Genomic DNA, 23,116 nt, shown 5'->3' with positions numbered 1-23,116 from the left:
ATATGGAAATTCAAAGCTATAATACTATATTGAAAGCAAGGGGAAAGTAAGAATTAAAATACAACAGTGATGCTAAATTAAATAGAAAAGATGCACATCCAATATTCTTATCCAACACAAGCACCAGGAAGGTTTAGGGGCTTTACGATACGGAGGAAATACCAGAGTCGAGAGGACAGAGTAAAATTCTTTGTTGAATATGTTAAAAAATCATATCTCAAACTGAATGTTCTTTTTTTTTTTTTCCCAAAAAGACAAAAAGAATTTACCCCATTTCAGAAGAATGTGTCCATATTTACCTTATGGTCTGAATGACATGAGCAAGCCACTGTCCTGAGAGCTCCGACTTCACCTCCCAGCCTCCGTATTGCCTCACTCCGCACTCTGGGATGCTGAGTGGGAGCAGGGCTCCACGGATCAACTTCACCAGACACTGCATTACTTCCTGAATCATTTTCTAGACAATGGTGAAAGTAAAACTGCATTAAAAGTCATTAACTTGATTAAATCAACTAAAGGAATCTGTCTGAACCATGAAGCACAGTTTAAATGTAGATAAAGTTTTCTAGTAACTCTGGTAGAGAAAACCTTCTCCTATGAAAAAGCCTATGTACGAATCCTTAACTTACCTTAAAATCATTTTGTCTTTGCCTTACATTCTTTGATCTTTCAATCTGGCCTGATTTCTCCGCAGTCTTAAAAATTAAAAAAACAAAATAAAATATATTAGTTGTCTTCAGAAAATAATTTATAAAAACAAATGCCTTAGCAGTTGTATACAAAGAGAGCGTGAGATATGGTTGTGACTTGATTAAAAGGAATATTCAAGACACCTGCACCCCGATGTTTCTAGCAGCAATGTCCACAATAGCCAAACTTTGGAAGGAGCCTCGGTGTCCATCGAAAGATGATGGATAGAGAAGATGTGGTCTATGTGTACAATGGAATATTCCTCAGCCATTAGAAACGACAAATACCCACCATTTGCTTCAACGTGGATGGAACTGGAGGGTCTTATGCTGAGTGAAGTAAGTCAATCGGAGAAGGACAAACATTATATGTTCTCATTCATTTGGGGAATATAAATAATAGTGAAAGGGAATAGAAGGGAAGGGAGAAGAAATGTGTGGGAAATATCAGGAAGGGAGACAGAACATGAAGACTCCTAACTCTGGGAAACGAACTAGGGGTGGTGGAAGGGGAGGAGGGCGGGGGGTGGGGGTGACTGGGTGACGGGCACTGAGGGGGGCACTTGACGGGATGAGCACTGGGTGTTTTTCTGTATGTTGGTAAATTGAACACCAATAAAAATTAATTTATTTAAAAAAATGAATATTCAAGACATAATCTAAGTTTCTGACTTAAAAGCAGACTTGAGGGGCACCTGGGAGGCTCGGTCAGTCAAGCATCTGCCTTCAGCTCACGTTATGATCCCAGCGTCCTGAGATGGAGCCCCCTGAGGGCGCCCGGCTTAGCAGACGGCCTGTCTCTCCCTCTCTGCCTACTTGTGCTCTCTTTTTCAAATAAAAAAGTATTTAAAAAAATAAAAACAGATGTAATTAGAAAAACTGTCCTATTCCAACAAGAGGTTATTCTTCCTAAAAACTTTAAGTACAACTTCCATAAATAAACCAAAGCATTAAGTTGAATTTACCTTTTTTGTAGGTGAATTTCATGTGCCATGTTCATCAATAATCACATATGGTTAAACCTAAATTGTACCCATGATAACATTCTCAATACTATTTCTCATTAGTGTAGAAATAAATGGGAGAGTAAACTCTGGATTAATGTCTAGAAATCTTAAGATATCCATTACCTTTAAATTTCTTTTTTTTCTACATTTCAAAATGGAGAATTTATTTAGCGAGATTTTTTTAGACCTGATGCATAGCAAATGAATAACAAAAGGAAAAAAAGTTAAGTATCTTTCCATAATAAATCCCGAGTAAAAATCAAAAGTATAAACAGGTCAGAGCTAAATGACAAGGAGATCATGACCTATAGGAGGTGGCCAAAGTAATATGCAGGAGAAATCCAGAGCCTTAAAAACATTTATCTATTTATTTATTTTTGATTATTTATTTATTTATTTATTTATTTATTTATTTATTTATTTATGAGAGAGAGAGAGAGAGAGAGAGAGAGAGAAAGAGAGAGGGGCAAAGACACAGGCAGAGGGAGAAGCAGGCTCCATGCACCGGGAGCCCGACGCGGGACTTGATCCCGGGTCTCCAGGATTGCGCCCTGGGCCCAAGGCAGGCGCTAAACCCCTGAGCCACCCAGGGATCCCCTGATTTTTTTTTTTTAAATTCAATTTGCCACCACCCAGTGCTCATCCTATCCTTTAAACATTTATATATTAACATTATATTTGGCATTTTATTTTTAAAAAATTATAAATCCCTCTTCTTTGGGGGATTTTATAGTCTAATTTAGAGAGAATATAATCTAGAATTCTAGAATTAGACTTTTATCTGTTTACTACTAGCCATAGTTTCCCTTGATACTGCTTTCTCCTTAACGTAATACTTGGAGGGCTACATTGATTAAAAAAGAAATCTATTCAGCTGGATTTCAGTTAATGTTTTATTCCCGAGTTTTCTAACTTGATATTACCATATAAAGTGCCAAAGAAGGGTAAGCTAGGAAAACTTTCCAAATAAATAAATAATAACAAAATGGTACAATGCAAAAGAAAAAATTCTGTTACCTCCTAAAAGTAATGCAAAACACTCCTTTAAAGTTAAAGTGCTTCTGTATTATTGGTTAGAGACACATCAAGAGAACTTTCAAGTTAAGAACAATTGTATCATAAATGATTATGATATTGACTTCAAGTCAACTCTGAAATACAAATAATGTTATACATATTTTTGGTAAAAGCTAGAGAAAAAGGGTATAGAGTTCATTATGATGATGAGCATTCCCAACATGAATGAGCAAATGAAGGGTAAGGATTGCTTAATGTTTTCAACAAAAACATGAGCCATACCTGGTGAAAATTGTCAACATAAACATACATACATCCCTCAGGCTCTAATTTACATTGATTTTAGAATTTTATGTTAAACTATATAGCTTTTATCATCTTTGCTTTGTAGAAATGCACTTCTACTTTTAAAGAATCCAGGTTTAATTTCCGAAAAAAACTAAACCCAAAATTCACCTCAGTAATAAGCAGATTCCTAAATTCATTAGGCAAATACTCAAAATTCTTTATACACCAGGTTTTCACTGAGAAGCTGATGTTTTCGTCCCTTTACTTTTAAGACAAATGAGAGGCACCTGACGCGTTTTAAGGCCACCGTGAGGCGCGCCTCCAGGGCCAGTCCGTCAGGAGCACAGCCAGCAGGATGCTGCGCTCCCCTGGGCTCACCTGGGCTCACCTGGGCGAGCAATCACAGCGCCTGGACAACCGGAGGAGGAGCATGAACGCAGGCTGCCCGAGCTGACCGGCCTGGCAACCCTGCGGGCGGGCGTTTGGGTGAGAAAGGGGAGATGCCAAGTGACGCCCCGCTGGGCGTTAGCCTACTTCCTGTTCTGTCAAAGCGTGATGCTCTGATTCAAAGTAACACCATGGGCTGTCGAGGCCTCGGCGCAGGCAAGCCAGTGAAGGGCTTCAGGCTTTCAGGAGGTGATAAACGAACTACTCTCTAAGTACGGCAGCAGTTTGACAGCTCTTCGTCTTGGGCACTTCTTTCCTCTTTTACTAATTTATGCTCAAGGCTTCAGATACCATTTCTATCTAGTGCCTTCCTGTGCTGGGTCCTGCACTCAGTATCAACATGGGGTCCCCCTCGAAACGAGGCGTTCTCCAGACACCAGCTGGATGTCCTACAGTCCCACGGACTCGGACACGGTCTCCCTGGATGTCACGTCAGATCCCACAAGGTAAAGGCTCAGCCCTACAAGACTGGCACTCCCCAACACACACTTGGATGCCAATCTCAAGACCAGGCTGTCACCTGTGCTTCCGACGGGAGGTTCCTAGGACTCCTTGCTCAGGTTCAGTTAGCCCGTGAGAACAGCTCTCAGAACCAGGAAATGTGTTTGCTCACCAGATTACCAGTTTATTAAAAAAAGGATAGAACTCAGAAATGGCCAGGTGGATGAGGTACGTGGGACAAGGGAGGGAGAAGGGTGCAGAGCTCCCAGGCCCTCTTTCTCTCCAGGCAAGTCACTCGCCCTGAGCCTCCACACATTCACCAACCGGAAGTTCTCTGAACCGTGTCCTTCGGGTTTTTATGGGAGCTTCACTACACAGGCATGGCTGATTACATCGCTGGCCACCGGCAACTGACTCGGCCTCCAGCCCCATTCTCCTCCCTAGAGGCTGAGGGTTGAGACTGAAAACTCAACCCTCTAGTCACATGGCTGGTGTTCCAAGCAACCAGCACCCCCATCCTTAGGTGGGACAAAACACCCTTCCCACTCCTTGCTTAAGGAAATTCCCAGGGTTTTAGGGGTCTGTGCCAGAAACCAGAAGACAACGATATATATCTCTTATTATAAATCACAATGTCATATTTCCAAATTTTTTTTTAAGTTTTTTTATTTATTTATGATAGTCACACAGAGAGAGAGAGAGAGAGAGAGGCAGAGACACAGGCAGAGGGAGAAGCAGGCTCCATGCAGGGAACCCGACGTGGGATTCGATCCCGGGACTCCAGGATCGCGCCCTGGGCCAAAGGCAGGCGCCAAACCGCTGCGCCACCCAGGGATCCCTTATTTCCAAATTTTCCAGTCTATATCTTTCCTCTGAAGCCCAAATGTGACTTTCAGATTGCCTACTTCATGTCTCTTCTTGCATAAGCCACAGGAATCTCAAATCCAATACATCAAAAGTAGGAAACTGTTATTTCCCTCCAAGTTCAAGTCTTCCTGACTTCGTGACTGGCGTACCGACTCACTGGGAGTCCGCTTGGTAGCTTGGTGTTAATTCTTGTCCTCGTCTTACTCGTCTGATTCATCAACACTACTTCTAAAATACAAATGAAATCTATCATTTTGTCTCTAATTCCACTAACAAGACCTTAATCCGAACGCCATCATTTCCTGCCCAGTTTTAATAGTTTACCCAGTCTGACTCTCTGTTCCCCGCCAATTCATTATTGAACAGGTAACCAGAGTGGTCTTTTTAAAACCCAAACTCTGATCAGTTAGAGCCTATGTGTGTCTTCCCACCATACCTGGAAGACAAACTCCTCCCCCGGGCCCGTAACAGAGCCCCGTCCGTCGGCGGTTCCTGCTTGCTCCTCTAGTCTCACCCCCTAACCCCACTGCTCAGGAGTCTCTGACTGTTGCGACCTTCTTTCTGTTTTTCAAATAAGCCAAGCTCCTCTCCTTGGCTTTGCAATGTGCTATTGCCTCTTCCTAATACGTTCTTTTCCCTGGTTCTTTGTGGGGCTGTTTCCTTCTCATGCTTTGGGTTTTCGTTTCAGTGTCATCTTCTCAGAGAGATCCTCCCTGACTTCCAAGCCACTACTGATATTCTTTCTCCTAAAACCCTATTTGTTTCCTTTTGATAGCTGTTATCAAATTCAGGGTAATTTTTTAAAAATTTATTTTGGTTCTACCTCTCCAGGAAGGGAGAGGTCATATTTATCTTGGTCACTACCTGGTGTGTCTATAGATCTCAAAATCTATGTGTGTGTGTTATGTGTATGTGTGTATATACATGGATTAGTACCTGCCACACAGAGCGTTCAGGATATTCAAGAAATACGTGGTGAATGAAGGATCACCTGGGGTTAGGGCTCTTCAGGGCCCCCCGGGATATATTTCAGAAAACGGCTCAGAATACCACTAGGTTAATCTGAAGGTCTTCTGGGTCTCTACGTGGCTAACTGGCCCTTTGGAGGAGACCTCCCGGGCATAATCCTAGTACATATTCCTGAAGAGTCCAACAGACTCACTATTTCTCCTGGAGAGTTAAGATATCAACAAAAGGGAAAAGCAGAGGTTTTACGGATTTCCTGTGAACGCTGGGGGTTGGGAGGACCCCTGTAGGGGTGGAATTCAGAGGCTGCCGAGGAGCCCAGCACCTACAGCGATAGGAAGAGGCCCAGGATGACACTGGAATCCTAAACTGCAACATCTAAGTTAAGGGCCATGAGACGGTTAATTCTACGTGGTACCTTGGGTGGGCCTCAGGATGCTCCGATATTTGTTTGACATTATTCTGGTCTGTCTATGAGAGCGTTTTTGGATATGATTACCATTTGGGCTGGTAGACCAAGGAAAGCGGACAACCCTCCTTAATGAGGGTGGAGCCCATCCCATGGGAGGCCTGGATATGACAAAGAGGCTGGCCGTCCTGCAGGTCCGAGGGACCTCCTCCTGCTAACTGCCTCGAGTGGGGACACTGAACTGAAACACTGCTACTTCCTGGGTCCGGAGCCTCTGGGCTTCCAGGCTAGAACCACACAACGGGCAATTCCCGAGTCTCCAGCTTGATGACTGCGGGTCGCAGGACTCGCTAACCTCTACAATCACATAGGCCAGTTCCTTATGGTAAATCTCTCTTTTTATAAACACGGTTGGAAACAGAATCAACATCCTATTGGCTCTATTTCTCTGAACCCCGACTAACACAGGGCTGGGTCCGTGTGCTGTGCACAAGGGATGCAGCGCTAAGAGTAAAGGCACGATTTGTCTCAAAAGTGAGTCAAGCCAGTGTAAAACTGTAAGTATGCTGATACCCGATGCTGCTTTTCTAATTGTATCTGTCATAGTACCTAAGACGACTCTGCATAGTAGGTTTGTTTAATGGGCTAGTTATTTCATAGTTCTTTGTTCTGTGAAATATTTTTAAATCAAAGAGTGAAGGTCAATTTTTTAAAAACATCACTTCTAAGTTAAAACTGAATTCTGCCCACTAAACAGGTGCTAATGAACAGATGATGACGTCACCTAGACAAAATGAATTTGTAAACTTCAAGAACTGGTTTCCAAATATATAGAAAGTGGAGGGGGCAGGAATCAGTTATAAGGCACACCTCCTGAAATGATTAATTAAAAAACAGTTACTTATCAACATATTGACCTATATAAGATTTGTCTTATTTTTAAAAGGAAATCTAATTTTGGAACATAAAGTACATCTTAATTTACATACTCTGAGTTATCATGCAACTTTTAAAGACTGGTAATCACACAAATGTTTATAAAAATTATTTGGATGTGTTAACAGTTTTCACTCCAAATATATCTGAAGGTGAGATCTCAGCCTACTATTAACCATTTCGTTAACTAAAAACCTTAACTCTTTCCTGCACACACAGACCAAAACTACTTTGTGGTAAGACCAACGGCTAGATTTCACTGTTTTGATTCACATGTTACTTCACATGGGCATGACTGGTTTGAAGAACTATTTTTTAAACTGTTGGAAACTCCATCTAAATCTTTAACGGATGGGCTCTTAATAAAATAGTTCCATAACTAGAAAAAAATTTTCAAGTAAATTCTGTTTGAATATTACAGAGCGTTCTTATACGAGTTTAAGTACCAACTATCAAAAGCCTTGGAACTCTTCCCAGTTTTTAATTAGTTTCTGGATTTCACTAACAGCTCGACACGTTCCTGACCCTCCAGTCCCTTCTATTACCCTTCAGTGTCTTTCTGGCTTTTCTATAGAGGGTAAATAGTTTGAAAAACACGCCCAAATCCATATAGCGGATTACACTCAGTCATTGCCATAAACTCTTAGAAGCGTACAGATACAGATGGGTAGAAACACCACAGGCATATCCAACTCTGTACAACTAATGCTTCCCTAAAATATCTCAGACCAAAAACTTAGGAATTTTACAAAGTCTAAAAAGACCCGAGGCAAGGCCCCCACTACCCTTGCGTGGTAGGCCACCGACAGCGACGAATCTGAAGGAAGGAACACGGACTAAGGTACTGATTCTTTCGATGAGTCGATGCATCTAGACGTTACTCAGCAGTCCTCTATTTCTTGATGCTGCTACGCTTTGTTCCCTGACCACCTATTATGTGCCAGGCCAATGAGGTTTTAGACACTGGAATAAGTATTTCTTCCCAATAATAAGAGCATTTCACGGACATTAACTCGTTTAATTCTCAAACGTGACTGGTGCCACCAGGCAGGAGAAGTAACGTCATCGGCCTCAGGTCACAGCCAGTGAGATATGTTGGATGTTTTTATTAAAACGTTAGTGTTCTGTAGAAAGAGCCGGGAAACATGACAGTTTCATATGAAATTGCTTCCATAAAAATACTTAGTGCTCCACGGCTCGGGGAAGTGCGCAAGGATACCTCCCCAGAGCCATTAGCTGGGAAACGGGCTGGTGTGTCAGGCTTCCGGCCCAGCGGGCTTGGGGACTGGAGCCGCCCCGGCCAGCGAGCTTGGCCAAGAGCCCGCGGGCATGAAGGGTCGTGGAGACGCCTCCTGGGGCAGGAGCCATGGGCACCAGCGCCTCCCGGACGCCTCCGGAGGTGGAAAACCTGGACTCTGGCCGGCGAGCTGCTGTGCTCCAAATCCCACCGCCCTGCGCTCGGGCACGACGGTCCTCGGTCAAGCCTGCGCTGTCCCCGCGCCGCAGCTCAGGCCCTGGCCGTAGCACGACTGGACGTCTGGAGTCTTGCAGGTCGGCAGGCACCGGGGAGACACCCGGAGTGAAAGCAGCGATGGCCCAAGGGGAACCACCCTCTCTCCGGGGTAGTTCCCCGAGCCGCAGGCCCAGGACACTTGTCCAGGGGCAGAGGCGTCGGCTGGCGCCAGCCCCCCGCGCTCTGCTGCTCCCGCTCTGCTCGGGCGAACGTGCCTAAGGACCAGCGCCGTCGGCCCTTCCCCGAGACCGGCCCGAAGCCCGGCAGGCGCGGCCCACTAGGCGCAGGGCTCCGCACGCTCCCGTCGCGGTGGAAACAGCATCGCGCTCCGTTCAATGACCGGACCAGAGCGCACCTGGTTCAAGCCTGCGGTCCTCAGGCCAATGTCCAAGCCGCGCCGCCGCAGGCAGGACACACTGCAGAGGACTGGCCTGAGGGACAGAGCAGCCGAAATGCAGCAGCGGCACACAAGCCGTGGGCACCGGACACTTCCTAAAGCGCCAGGCCCTGGACGCCGCAGGGCCTTGTCTTCAGAAAGCTCTCAGAGGCAGGAAACATTACAAGATTTTCTAATACAGAAGAAGAGAGAGATCCAGACAAAACACAAAGACAGAGGAATTCATCCCAAAAGAAAGAACAAGAAAAGGTCACGGGCAGGGATCTAATCCAAAGAGACATCGGTGTATTCCAGGTGAGAATTTAGATCAACAGCCATTAAAAAATCAAATAAATAAAAATAAAGCAACAGTCATAAAGATAATTGCTGGGATTGAGAAAATCATGGAAGGTATCGGGGAGACTCGAACCACAGAGATAAAAGAGTTAACAGTCAGTCATAAATGAAAAACGCAATAACTGAGATTCAAAACAGACTGGATATAATGACCACGAGGGTAGAAGAAGCAGAGGAACGAGTAAGTAATATTGAAAATGCTGCCATGGAAAATAAGCAAAAAAAAAAGGGGGGGGAGGAAACATTATGGATCACGAGAGTAGACTTAGGGAACTTAGTGAATGAATCAAACATTAAAATATTCGTCACAGAGGAGTCCCAAAGAAGAGAGAGAGAAGTGGGCAGAAGGTTTACATGAAGAAATAATAGCTGAAAACTTCTCTAATCTAGGGAAGGACACAGACATCAAAATTCAGGAGGCTCAGAGACCTCCCATCAAAATCAACCCAAGCAGGCCAACACCAAGGTAGACTGCAGTTAGGTCTGCACAATATAGTGAGGGAGAAAGACTCCTAAAAGCAGCCAAAGGAAGTCCCTAACTTGCAAGAGAAGACCTGTAAGGGGAGCTGCAGATCTCTTCCCCGACACTCGGCAAGCCAGATGCGAGTGGCAGGATTTACTCAACGTGCTGAGTGGGAAAAATCTGCAGCCAGGGATACTGTACCCAGCAGGGCTATCACTTAGAGTAGAAGGAGAGATAAAGAGTTCCCCAGACAAACAAAAACAGAAGGACTTCAGGATCAGTAAAGCAGCCCTACAAGAAATATTAAAGGGCACTTGTTGAGTAGGGGGGAAAAAAAAAAGACCAAAAGTGACAAAGACTAAAAAGGAACACAGAAAGTCTCCAGAAAAAAAAAAAAAAGATAAAACAGATATAAAACTATGGCGCTGTATATATATCTATCAATAATAATTTTGAACGTAAATGGATGAAATGCTCTGATCAAAACACAAAGGATGTCAGAATAAAAAAATAACAAGACCCATCTACCTGCTGCTTAACCATATGATCTTTTCGATAGACGTAGAAAAAGCATTTGACAAAGTACAACATCCGTTCATGATAAAAGCCCTCAACAAAGTAAGTTCAGAAGGAAGGTACCTCAACATACTAAAGGCCACAAACAGAAAACCCACAACTAATATCACCCTCAAGGGGGAAGCCCGGAGAGCTTTCCCTCCAAGGTCAGGAACACGACAGGGAGGTCCGCTCTCACCCCTGCTGCCTAACATGGTACTGGAAGTCCAGCCTCAGTGGTCAGGTAATCAAAATAAATAAACGACATCCAAATTGGTAAGGAAGAGGTCAAACGTTCAGTATCTGCAGGTGACAGGATACTCGACAGAGAAAACCCAAGATTTCACTAAAAACTTGCTAGGGATGATAGATGGACTCGGTAAAGTCACAGGATACAAAACTGTCATACAGAGATCTGTTGTGTTTCTATAGACCGATAATGAGGCAGCAGAAGAGAAATCAAGGAATTAATTCCATTTACAATTATAACAAAACCCGTAAGATATCTAGGAATAAAATCTAACCAAAGAGTAAAACATCTATACTTTGGGGCAGCCCGGGTGACTCAGCGGTTAGCGCCACCTTCAGCCCAGGGCGTGACCCCAGGGTCCCGGGATCGAGTCCCACATCGGGCTCCCTGCGTGGAGCCTGCTTCTCCCTCTGCCTGTGTCTCTGCCTCTCTCTCTCTCTCTCTCTCTCTCAGTCTGTGTCTCTCATGAATAAATAAATAAAACCTTAAAAAACAAACAAACATCTATACTCTGAAAACTACAAAACACCTATGGAGAAATTAAAGATGACAGCAAGAAATGGGAAAATGTTCCGTGCTCACGGACTGCAGAAGCAGCGGTTAAAATGGCTCTACTGCTCAGAGCGATCTACACAGTTAACATAACCCTCATCAAAATACCACAGCACTTTCCACAAGAGCTACAACAATCTTAAAATTTGTATGGGACCAGAAAAGCTCCCAAATAGCCAAAGCAATCGCTCTTTTATATATATATATAATTTTTATATAAATAAATAAAAATATATTTATATATTTATATTTTTATATATTTATATAAATATATATATTTATATATATTTATTTTATTTTATTTTTATTTTATTTTATTTATTCATTCATTCATTTATTCATGAGACCCAGAGAGAGGCAGAGACACAGGCAGAGGGAGAAGCAGGTTGCATGCCGGGAGCCCGATGTGGGACTTGATCCCGAGACCCCGGGGTCATGTCCTGGGTTGAAGGCAGGCACTTGACCACCGTGAGTTTTTTTTTTTTTTTTTTTTTTTATTGTATTTGTTTATTTGAGGGAGAGAGACAGAGAGTGTGACTCCAGGGAGGGACGGAAGGAGCTCTCAAGCCGACTACAGAGTGCAGAACCAGACGTGGAGCTTGATGTCATGACGTGGGCCAAAATCAAGAAACACTCATTCAACGGAGCCACCCAAGTGCCCCAGGGCCAAAGCCATCTCGAGAGCGGAGCAAAGCTGGAGGCATCACAATTCCAGACTTCGAGTCACATTACAAAGCTGTGATCATCAAGACAGCGTGGTCCTGGCACAAATACGGACACACAGGTCAGTGGAACAGAATAAAAAACCAAGACATAAACCCACAACTATACAATCAATCTTCAACAAAGCAGGAAAGAATATCCAATGGGAAAAAAAAAAAAAAAAAAAGACAGCCTCTTCAAGAGACGGGTGTTGGGAAAACCGGACAGCAACATGTAAAAGAAAGAAACCACACACAGAATGAATTCAACATGGATGAAAGTCCTAAATGTGAGGCAGCTATAAGTTTTAGAGCTTTTAATTAATCTTAAAATATCAGACAACAGTTAATAGGTCTTGGGTCTCTAAAGTCTAAAAAAAGAAAGTCACTTCAAAATCTACAATTTTCAAGATTCGCACACGGAATGACTTAGCTACCCCTACAGGCAAGTCTATACGTACCTCGCTGAAAAGGCTTCCATTAACATAGGAGATCCAGAGTTTCCAGAAGTTAGGCAGCTGACTTAAGACAAGCTTGGTCAGTTTTTCAACGAATGCCACTCGGTGAGGAGTTTTGTATCTCCAGGCTAGAGGGGGGAAGATGCTATGAATATACTTTGAAATGGGAACAAAAACGGGCTTGAACATGTTATTGCTCCCCCACCTAAAGATGTGTCCCGCTTTGTCCCGCTTTGTCTGTGGGGCCCAACACCTCCCTCTCCACGTCTCAGGACCAAAGGCCGCCGGCAGGGAGGACTCCAACCAGAGGTCCCTGCTGTTCTCAGGGCAGGAGGACGCAGCAGGAGAAGCAACAAGACGCTGTGGGGTTTCCAGCTCGCCCTCAGGATGGCCTATGGCTTCAGAAGCCATGTGCCTTCGGACAGCAAAGTAAGGCAAAGACAGGGCAAGGCCAAGTAGCCGTAAACTGCAGGCAAGTATCTACCAGTTAGATATTACTATGCGTGCAGTGAAGATTCAACAATGAGTCAAGTCATCATAAAAGAACAGACTCAAGGGCAATCATAATGAGTAACTCTTCCTGTAATGAAGAAACCCAAGAATAAATAAAAACATCGAAGCCTCTTGGATTCGGTATCATTTAAACGCAGTTACCGTAAATGGGAAATAAAGTCGCATAGATTTCTTACGGGAGTAAGTTCATCGGAATGAAAACAAATCAGCAATTCGGTGAGCATCAATCACTTCCGGTCTCTTCCCTTTTTCTGTATCACGTTCTCCCCTGCTTCCTCCCTCCTGCGTGCCTGCTCCCCCGCCCCCCAGCAGGAGTGGGCAAAGGCCCGCCTCTGTCCAACTCACAGCAACCTTCGGGAGAACGTCGGGGCCAACTTCTAACTTCTACTTCGCAATTTCAAAGACAGGTCAGATAAGGGAACTTCATTAGCTCCTTCATCAACTACCAGCTTCCTTTCAAACTACTCCTAGGCAAAAAGTTTCGTTGCTGTAATTACCACTGTTACTCTAGGGGGGAAGGGTGGATTTTATTTCTTTTAAAATGTCTCATAATATTCTAAAAGGACAACATATAGTCAGAAAAGAGGATGTCACAGGATATAGAGCAAAGAACCTCCCACCACATTCTCCAACCGCCTCGCTCCCAGCTGCAGCCATAAGAACCACTATCAGTGGCTTGTGATTCTTTCTGAAATATGAATACATATTCTCTCCCCACCCAAATGTGTTTTCACACAAATCAAAGCATATTAAAAACACTTGGCCTTTATTCACTCAATGGATGCTGAAGTTTTTCCCGATTTATACATAGAATGTTTCCCCTGCCCCACATTTACAGGGCCCGGTTCACCCTGGAAGAACACAAAGGTTAGGAACACTGACCCCCTGCACAGTCAAAAGCACGTGAACGACTTCTGACTCCCCAGACACTGAGCTACTAATAGCCTACTGTTGACCAGGGAACTTCCCAATTACATAAAGCAGTCGATTAATATGAATTTTACATACTCTACTCTTACAATAATACCTTTTTGATTTTTTTCAGTATTTCTAGGCTACACGGTTCATCTGAGAGCTTTTTCAAATTGTCCCAGATCTCCAAAAAAACGTTCCAATATATGTATTGAACAAAATCCATGTATGAGTAGACCTGCACAATTCAAGCCAGTGCAGTTCACGGGTCAGCTGTATTTCACATTTTGTATGTGAAATGCTATTTCATACAAAATGCTATTAAATCTCTATAATAGGCAAGACTGTTTGTAGTTAAAATTAGTGCTTCAAAACAAATAAAGGTAGTGTTTTATTTAATAACTCTATACCTACAGCACTTACTTAGCACACGTGCGAGTGTCGATGTAGAATAAATTCTCACAACCGGAACCGCTAGGTCCAAGAGTACATGGAGCTGTGATTTTGCTAAGTGGTATTAAATTGACCTCTATGGGGATTCTTTACACATCCACCAGCAACAAACAGCAACAAACACAAACACAGCTGAGCTCCCTTATAATCTCACCAATGAACAAATCAAACACACAAAATTCCAAACAATAAAAAAAATTGGGGGATTTTGCCAAACTGGCACCCCACTGTAGTGTTACATGGCCTTTTAAATTTTTATTGTTGAGTACTTACCTTCATACACTTGAGAGCATCCAGACTTCCAATCTGTGGGCCATGGAGCCCCTTTACGTAGGAGGTCTACTAGCCCCCTGTCTAGCTGTGCGGAAAAGCTTCAAATTCACTGTCACATATGTGAAAGGTATGATTCCTTAATAGGGGTACACTGTGAAGTGTTCTGGTTTATTTGGCCAATAGTTATTAAGGGTCCACCGTGTGCTAACCCTGCGGCTGTACCTTAACGTCTGTCTAAGACGGTCACCACTGCTACTGCATGAACGGGCCAGGTCTCTCCCTCACGGAGCCTACAAGTGAACAGACAACCAAGGAAAGGAGCCCTGGTCATAATGTGGCAGGAGTCTAATGAGATTAGAGGTATTTTTCACCTGGCGACAGAGCTGAAGCAGTCAACCCAAATACAGATGAGCACCGTTTCCCAAACGGCATGTAGTGCCCTACACAGCACAGGCCACAGCCCAGGAGATGACAGGCCAATGACAAGGCAAGAAACAGGACCAGAAAATCTAAAACCTGAAGCACTAAGAGACCTGCCCCACGTGGTAGCAAGTAGACTCTTACGTGGTATCTTCCTCTAAACTAGGGCTTCAGAGTCTGAGCTCCTCCACACAGCTATATGGACAACTCCCTATATAACCCTACTGTGAGAAACTCACCGGATATCCTGGTCTCATATATTCTCTGCAAAGCTTTTTCGCTGGGAAATTAAAGTGCAAACACCCTATGGTGAACCAAGTCCCTACTGGCTCTGATACTGGACAAGGACTGAGCGCTAGCTTACCACACACCCACGTGCTCCACGTAGATGCAGATATTCTAGGCGTCCTGGGGAATGCCTCCACCCCAGAGAAGAACAAGGAATGCTGCCTTTTCACCAATGTAAAGGAAAAGTTCTTTTTTAAAAAAAAAAAAAAGATTTTATTTATTCATGAGAGACACAGAGAGATGCAGAGACACAGGCAGAGGGAGAAGACGGCTCCATGCAGGGAGCCCGATGGGGGACTCGATCTCAGGACCCCGGGGTCATGCCCTGGGCTGGGCCAAAGGTAGGTATTAAACCGCTGAGCCACCCAGGGATCCTCTAAGGGAAAATTTCTTTTTAAAAAACAGAAATTAAACTCAGCTTCTCTCTGGTTAAATCCATTAATTAATAAGTATTCTAATTGAAGTGATTTTATGATGGGAAAAATAGTTGGAGAATTACAAACCTTACAGGACAATCCCAAGAAGCTTCCACAAGGATTTCTTCATTCAATCTTTTTATGACAGAATAATGGTAGAATGATTCTAAGTTCACCGTAGTGCGGAGTGGTAACAGAGCACCTAAATACTATTACCAGATAATCCCACTGGGCTGGGAACTCTGCAATGACTTCATGCTTTGGGACTCAGTCATCAAGGCTCTGGGGAAGCAGACAGGTCCCGGCAGCCTCCTGCCCAGTGACAGAGAACAACCTTTTGTCTCATGCTTAATTTGATCTTTTTATTACTAATGGGTTCTTTATACCTACGTCTCTGTATGTAATGAGAGTCCTGCCCATTCCTTCTACATCTACTTCATCTAAATTCTGATTATTTGAAACTGGTTTTGGGTTTTATTTTCTTACAGAATTCAACATGTCTTAGTTAAATTCCCGTATGCTGTTATGAGTAACAGAACAACCTCAAGAGCTATTTCCAAAGGCTGACGAAAAGAACTATTTACTATAAGCATCTTCCACAATGTTTCAAGCTCAAGTAGTAATTTTAGGGAAATTAAACTTGTATTTTACCGCTACTTCCAGCCATATTAGAGTAACAAGGATCAGACTCAGCCTCTAGTTACAAACAACTAGAAAATTTGGGGTGGGGGGAGATATATGAACTATTTCAGACATTACACAACGGGCAGCACAGGACTGCCATTCCCAAGGGAAGGGAGATGTGTGGGGAGTCCGTAATTCCCACGGCTTTCTGCCTACAATTTCTAGACAACTCAGTCAAAAGGAGGCATGATCTCCACAAAGCTCAATGGCCTTTCTGAACTGGAGGGGAGCAGAAAATGCAGGAAAGAGTTCTCTGTAACGAAGTAGAGTGGAAAAAACTGGGGGTGAGGAGGGGGAAACAGAGCCTCAGTGATCTATGGGATAATCTACTGGCCCAACATACATGTAACTGGAGTCCTAGAAAAGGAAGTGGAACAGAAAAATATTTAAGAAAACTACGGCCAAAATTTTTCTAAATTTGATGAAAATTTCCAGAATCTCATAAAATAGAGCCAAGAAGTGTGGCAAAACTCAGGCAGGATAAATGTGAACTATTCAAGATGATACAACTCATCACAGTCAAGACTCAAGAACAGTTTCTAATTGATCTAAGCCTATTAGCATGTCAGCTGATGGCAGTAAATTACTTGAGGACTGAGGTGGAAGGTTTTTAGATCTGACTATTATCCTACTAATTAAAAGAAGGACGTACTGTTCAAGAAGCCAGGTGGGCCGCGCCCTAGAGCCAGATCGTGGCTACATTCGCTTAGAGGGCTGCGGTATGCCACAGTCTACAGAAGCGAGTGACTCCGTTCTTTCATCATTTATATTAGTTTGATGGGCTGCGTAGGAAATAGGAACAGGACAGGAAGGAACACTGAGCCCTCCATTTACTACAAATGAATCATCTCATTTTAAGGTGTTCTTATGGACTTTCATTCAAATTTATTAACGAAGCCTTAGAAAAAGCCCTACTCCTCATACTTGTAAGAAGAACATAAAATACTTTAAAATTAACTTTAGATGTATTTAATATAAAGTAAGATATTTCTATTACCTTATTTGGATTTCTTTTTTTTTTTAAGATTTTATTTTTAAGTAATCTCTATACTCCACATGAGGCTTGAACTCACAACCCCAAGATGGAGAGTTGAATGCTCTACCAACTGAACCATCCAGGCGTCCCACCCTATTTGGATTCCTTAGATCTGTTATTGAGGTTATAAGTAACCAGTGACTAATAGCATTTAATTGGTACCCAAATGCATTATAACCAATATATTTTGTATCTCACACAGCCAAATAAACAATAGGTAAATATCAACTCTAGAAAGTTAAGAACTGTTAACAGTTTAATTTCAGATGCTTTATTCTCAGAAAAAAAAAATTGATTGGCAATTAATATATTATTAACTATGCTTTCCAGACCAAATTTTAAAATGCATAAAAAAAGATGTTTCTTGGGCACCTGGGTGGCGCAGCGGTTTGGTGCCTGCCTTTGGCCCGGGGTGTGACCCTGGGGTCCTGGGATCGATTCCCACATCGGGCTCCCTGCTTGGAGCCTGCTTCTCCCTCTGCCTGTGTCTCTGCCTCTCTCTCTTTCTCTCTCTATGTCTGTGTCTCCCATGAATAAATAAATAATCTTAAAAAAAAAAAAAGTGTTTGTACTAACTATAGAGATGATTTTTGTTACGAATTTCATCTTAAAGAAATTCTCACAAAATATTTTCTGTGGCATGTTTTTTAAAAAGTCAATCACAGCAAAGATGAAAGTAGATCTTATGTATGTTGAAAGCATTCGCCTGTGAAGGTCGGTAATACTTAGCAGCAGTAACACAACTAACCGGGAAAATTCCCAAGAGAAAAATGTTTGAAATTGTACAAGTACAAACTTAAAAGACAAAGTCGGGGTTGAGATACTCACTGTCATCTCGACCGGACTGAAAGCTGCTGCCCCTCTTCAGGGATGCTGTCTGACTCAGATGGCCCAACACCACGGGACGGGCGTCCGTGTCCAGATCCAACACGGGGCTGTGAAGGCCTGGAGTCCCTAGAAGAGAGGGGACGTTTCCATAAACTCCAGATATTCTTACTGGGCTGACTTAGTGGACTGCTTCTCTGAATTAGTTCTTGCTCCACTGTCCTCCACTCTTTTAAATAAAACATTGTCCAAGCAAAATAAAAGAATCTTTTTTCTAGCTAGCTTGAAAAGTCATTCCCACCATGACAGATTCTTGGGATTCAGTTCATTACTCTGAGTTAATATAGAGACGTAACAAACGGTGAGAGAAACCTATGGGTCAGCTTAGAATGAATGCCCAGCAAAGCTGGCAGGGGCAAGGCGGGCGGGAGGGCTACAAAACTAAAAACCGGGATGGGAAGTACTTTTTTGAAAAAAACAGCTGATACTTGGAAGCCACGGCGCTGACGCTCTCCTGGTGGAGCAGCCTTACAGCATGAACTGGCTGTCCCTTAAAATTTACATCCCCAAATCCTACGATTCCTTTGTTTGGAATGTGGGATTGGATCCCTACTTGTGTTCCCGATGCCAGCCACCTAATTTGGATCCTTCTCACCTCACGCTGGTAATATTCTAGAAGTCGGACATTTTACTACTATCAGGCGACTCTCTTTACTGTCTGGATGAATATCACTGAGATAGTGCTTTCTGGATTCTCAGAAGTTTTCCAGAAAACCCTGGAAATCCAACCAAAATTATCCCAAGAACCAGGAAACTTTTTTTTCTAAAACGGATCTCAAGGTCTACTTGTATCTCATGTTGCTGGGTTAGCAAGACGTTGGCTTCACACGGCAAAATTTGCCTTGTGAGTCTGTACAGGTGCCTGTCGTCACCACTCTGGGCTCTGCAGCCGAGCCTCCAAAGGTCTTCAAGGCAACACGAATTCCACACACGTGTACAGAGTGTTCACCACGCCTCGGACACCTACACACTCTAGGTATGAAAATCCGTCTTACATTTCCCTGTCCTCTCCATCTGAGAGGCCTTACTTATCCTTCCTCTCCGCCTCCTCAAACTCTTATCCTTAAAAATGCAAGTTGCGGTGCCGCTGCTCCATGAAGTCACCTACAATTCCAACCCGGAGAGCTGCCTGCCTTCCCCGTCTTCTGACGCCAGCGCAAAGAAACCCGATTCAGTTGACCTAACATTCTACCTTTTTTGCTCTCCTACCTCCAAATCAAAATATTATCTTCTCAGGCTTAAGGGTTAATCTCTGTCCACATCTCTGTCCACAATCACTGGACCTTCTGCAAATAACCCCCTCAATATATACTGAGTGACTGATACTATATTATTCAATAAAAACTCTACTCCTTCTTTTATAACTCAGGAGAGAAAAAGCAAATAGATAGATTTTCAGACGAAAAAGACAAAACATCCCTGCCACTGATGATATTAGTTATTCAATAACACTGAACAAGCAGGCCCTGGAGATGAGGTGATGAGTAACAGATACGGCCCTGCTTTCAAAGTTTGTACATTCTGGTAGTAGAGGCAGAAAATGAAGCAACAAATAAATACAGCAAAAACATGCTCTGGAGAACCTGCTTGTGGGAGCTCCTCCTATCAGGAGCCACGTAACACGATATAATATGAGCTATCTCCTTGTGTTCTCACAAGTTCTCCTAAGGTAGGGTCTGTAGAAATAGAAATAGAATCATTTGAAAAGATTTTTTAGTGGAATAGAGTTTTACCGAAGACACACTACGTTTCAGCTGTTGTGCTAAATGCTTCACTCGCGTGCACTTCTACTTGGGAAGCCCCGTGTCGAAAATACGACTTGTAAAAGTCCTATATTTTAAAGCAACAAACAACTTGTTTGTTAAAACAACATGAGATGTGATACAGAGTAAGAAAACACAACCAATGAAGAGATAGTATTTTTATAATTGAGTTTTTGTATATTAAAGAGGAAGTTGTGTGTGGAAGCTTTTAATGATTGATGACATTTCCCTTTGCAGTTTATGTAGTTGCCACTGCTATTAGCTGTAGAATTCAAGAAATTAATATGAAAATATCAATTTCCTGACATACTTTATTTTTTTTAATTTTTTTAATTTTTATTTTTTTAAAATTTTTTAATTTATTTATGATAGAGAGAGAGAGAGAGAGAGAGAGAGAGAGGCACAGACACAGGCAGAGGGAGAAGCAGGCTCCATGCACCGGGAGCCCGACGTGGGATTCGATCCTGGGTCTCCAGGATCGCGCCCTGGGCCAAAGGCAGGCGCTAAACCGCTGCGCCACCCAGGGATCCCTCCTGACATACTTTAAAAGGAAATATAAAGGAGCCCAAACTCAGCATCAGGATAAATATTTACACAAAAATTATAATATATATAACATTTTATATAGGAAGGTATAAGAAAAGAATGCTTAAAATATGGGTGGGACCCCTGGAGGGCTCAGTGGGTAGAGCACCTGACTCTTGATCCCAGGGTCACGAGTTCAAGCCCCACACTGGGTGTGGTGCCTATTTCAAAAAAAGGCCACGTGTTACTCATGATGGTTTCAGAACTATACATTTTCTTAAAGATTTATCTATTTGAGAGAGAGAGAGCGAGCGCACGTGAGCATGAGTGGGAGGAGGGGCAAAGGGAGAGACTCATCAGGAGATTCCCCGCTGAGCATGGAGCCCAGGACAGGGCTGATCTCATGAAACCAAGTGTTAGAGGCTCAACAGACTGAGCCATCCAGATGCCACAAAACCATACATTTTTTATTAAGAAGGAAAGCACTTCCTAGTTTCCTAAATATACATTATATAGCATTTCTATTAAAAAAAATATGATTATGTGGGGGGGGGGCACCTGGGTGGCTCAGTCAGGTAACATCTGCCTTCAGCTCAGGTCACAATCCCAGGATCCTGAGATTGAGCCCTATGTCTGCCTCCTGCTCAGCGGGAAATGTGAGCACATGTACGCTCTCTCTCTCTCTCTCTCATAAATAGAATCTTTAAAAAAAAATGTGTGTGTGTGTATATATATATATGCATATATATACTTATCATTGATTCAAGTAGATCCTCAGAAAAAGATTTTCCCCATAACTGATATGTTTACAATTTTAATATAAGTAGTTTAAGTCACTAATATAGTTTAAGTAAATCTGGAATTTTTAAGCTGTTAAAGGACTATCCTCCTCTTTAATAACAGAAATTGTATTAAGAATATGCTTTTCCTCTTTTAGAATCATATCATCATTTTCCATAACATCAGGAGAAGAAAATTTAACATGAACTAATTCCTTAACTGGCAGGGCTGAATTCCCCGGGAGCTCAGACACCAATACCTACACCCTCAGGACTAAGCGGCATCTGGGACACATCTGCAAGGCGCATTTTTGCAGAGTGACCAGGAGGGGGCGCTTCAGCACCGCACACAGGCATGAGCCCTGCAGACTCCACGTTAAACTCAGAACCCAGCTTCCTTCTCTGACATCTATGGGTTTTTGTTGTTGTTGTTGTTGTTTTAAAAATAATAAGGTCTTAGGATAGGTTATTTTACAGGGAATTAGGAAGATCATCCTCTGAAAAAGAAAATTAAAACATTTTAAATCCCAGTTGTCAGGGACTATTTACTATCAAGTGTTCAAAACAAAACAAAACAAAACAAAAAAGCAAACTTGAGGACCCGTACCCTCCTTTTAAACTTAAATTACATGACGTGGCATTCCTACCCGATAAAATCATTACAAATACGAAGTGGTTTTGGTGATAAATACGCATTACTCTAAAAAAACAGATGAGAAAAAACTATTTCTGTAACATCAAATCAACAAAAGGCTTTAAAATATCTTACAAGAAGTCAGCGTATTTTCTCTTGATTGCCTTACTTCACAGTATGATAACAACATCTTTTGATGTGCTTGGGACATATATACGTTATATGAAACATACGGTTATTAAATGAGAATAATCAGGAGGTTTCCTATTATGACACCCTAACTCATGTGCAACTACAATTGATGTCACTTAGTGCATTTTCCCTGACAACCTGAATTATCTGCCCCTTGATATCCGGTTGAGAATGGTATCTATTGTATACAAACAACTTTATAGTTTTTTCATTACAATTTTACCTCTAATGGGACATTTTGCAGGTGACAGAAACAAGTTTTTTGTAAAATTATGTTTGACTTTGTCTTTCTCAATCCTGCATTAGGTTATGAGAGGTCATTTACTTCCCTGATAGTAAATTTTATCTAGAAATGAACTGTTCCCACAATTTTTTCTAGATGAAAAAAATGTTTTGAAGATTTTTTTACTTATTAGAGAGAGAGAGAGAGAGAGAGAGCGCATAAGTGAGGGGGACGAGCAGAGGGAGGGAAGCAGGCTCCCCACGGAGCGGGGATCCCAACGCGGGGCTCCGTCCCAGGCCCCCGGGACCATGACCCGAGCAGAAGGCAGACGCTTAACCGGCTGAGCCACCGGGAGCCCCAAGATGAGAATTTTGTAAAAGCCTTTTTATTAAATAAGACTACAGCCTTGGTGAAAGGTGGTAACTTCCTGGCTTCATTTGTGCTAATACCAACAAACTGTTTGCTGTATTTGAAACTGGGTCAGGGATTAACCCAAGATTCTCCTGGTTACACAACCGGAATGGGGTTCCGCAGCTCGCCTAAGCAATTGTCATAGGCCAATGCTTCATGATCTGTAAAAATCAGGGCTTGACACGATAGAATTTTTAGAGTCTTCTTTGAGTGTAAAATAGTGATTCTAAGGTATGAGGCCTGAATCTGAAACTTTAAATCACCACTGCAAACAAAATGGAAAATATGTTTATTGTGCTCACTATTCCCACAATTTAGGACACTGATGAGTGAGTGGTGTTATCTAAACGTATAAAAAGTCTGCCTCTACCCACGACGAGATGAGCGCTGGGTGTTATGCTATATGCTGGGAAACTG

The 23,116-nt window shown here is 42.7% G+C and overlaps 1 protein-coding gene across 15 annotated transcripts in view; it reads right to left on the bottom strand.

Moving 5' to 3' along the window:
• EXOC2 (exocyst complex component 2) overlaps positions 1-23,116 on the bottom strand; it is a 214,910-nt gene that overhangs the window by 88,933 nt on the left and 102,861 nt on the right. For all 15 annotated transcript variants that reach the window (XM_072729245.1, XM_072729255.1, XM_072729259.1 and 12 more), the window contains 4 exons: positions 18,116-18,241; positions 12,296-12,420; positions 630-695; positions 300-457 (listed from right to left, as the gene is read on the bottom strand). In XM_072729245.1, the coding sequence (XP_072585346.1) occupies positions 300-457; positions 630-695; positions 12,296-12,420; positions 18,116-18,241 (475 nt within the window). The remainder of the gene's footprint in view (positions 1-299; positions 458-629; positions 696-12,295; positions 12,421-18,115; positions 18,242-23,116) is intronic.

This window comes from Vulpes vulpes, chromosome 12 (assembly GCF_048418805.1).
Source record: "Vulpes vulpes isolate BD-2025 chromosome 12, VulVul3, whole genome shotgun sequence".
In the NCBI taxonomy this organism is placed as follows: domain Eukaryota; kingdom Metazoa; phylum Chordata; class Mammalia; order Carnivora; family Canidae; genus Vulpes; species Vulpes vulpes.
Note: the sequence above shows the minus strand (reverse complement) of the source record. Positions and strands in the feature narration are given on the sequence as shown.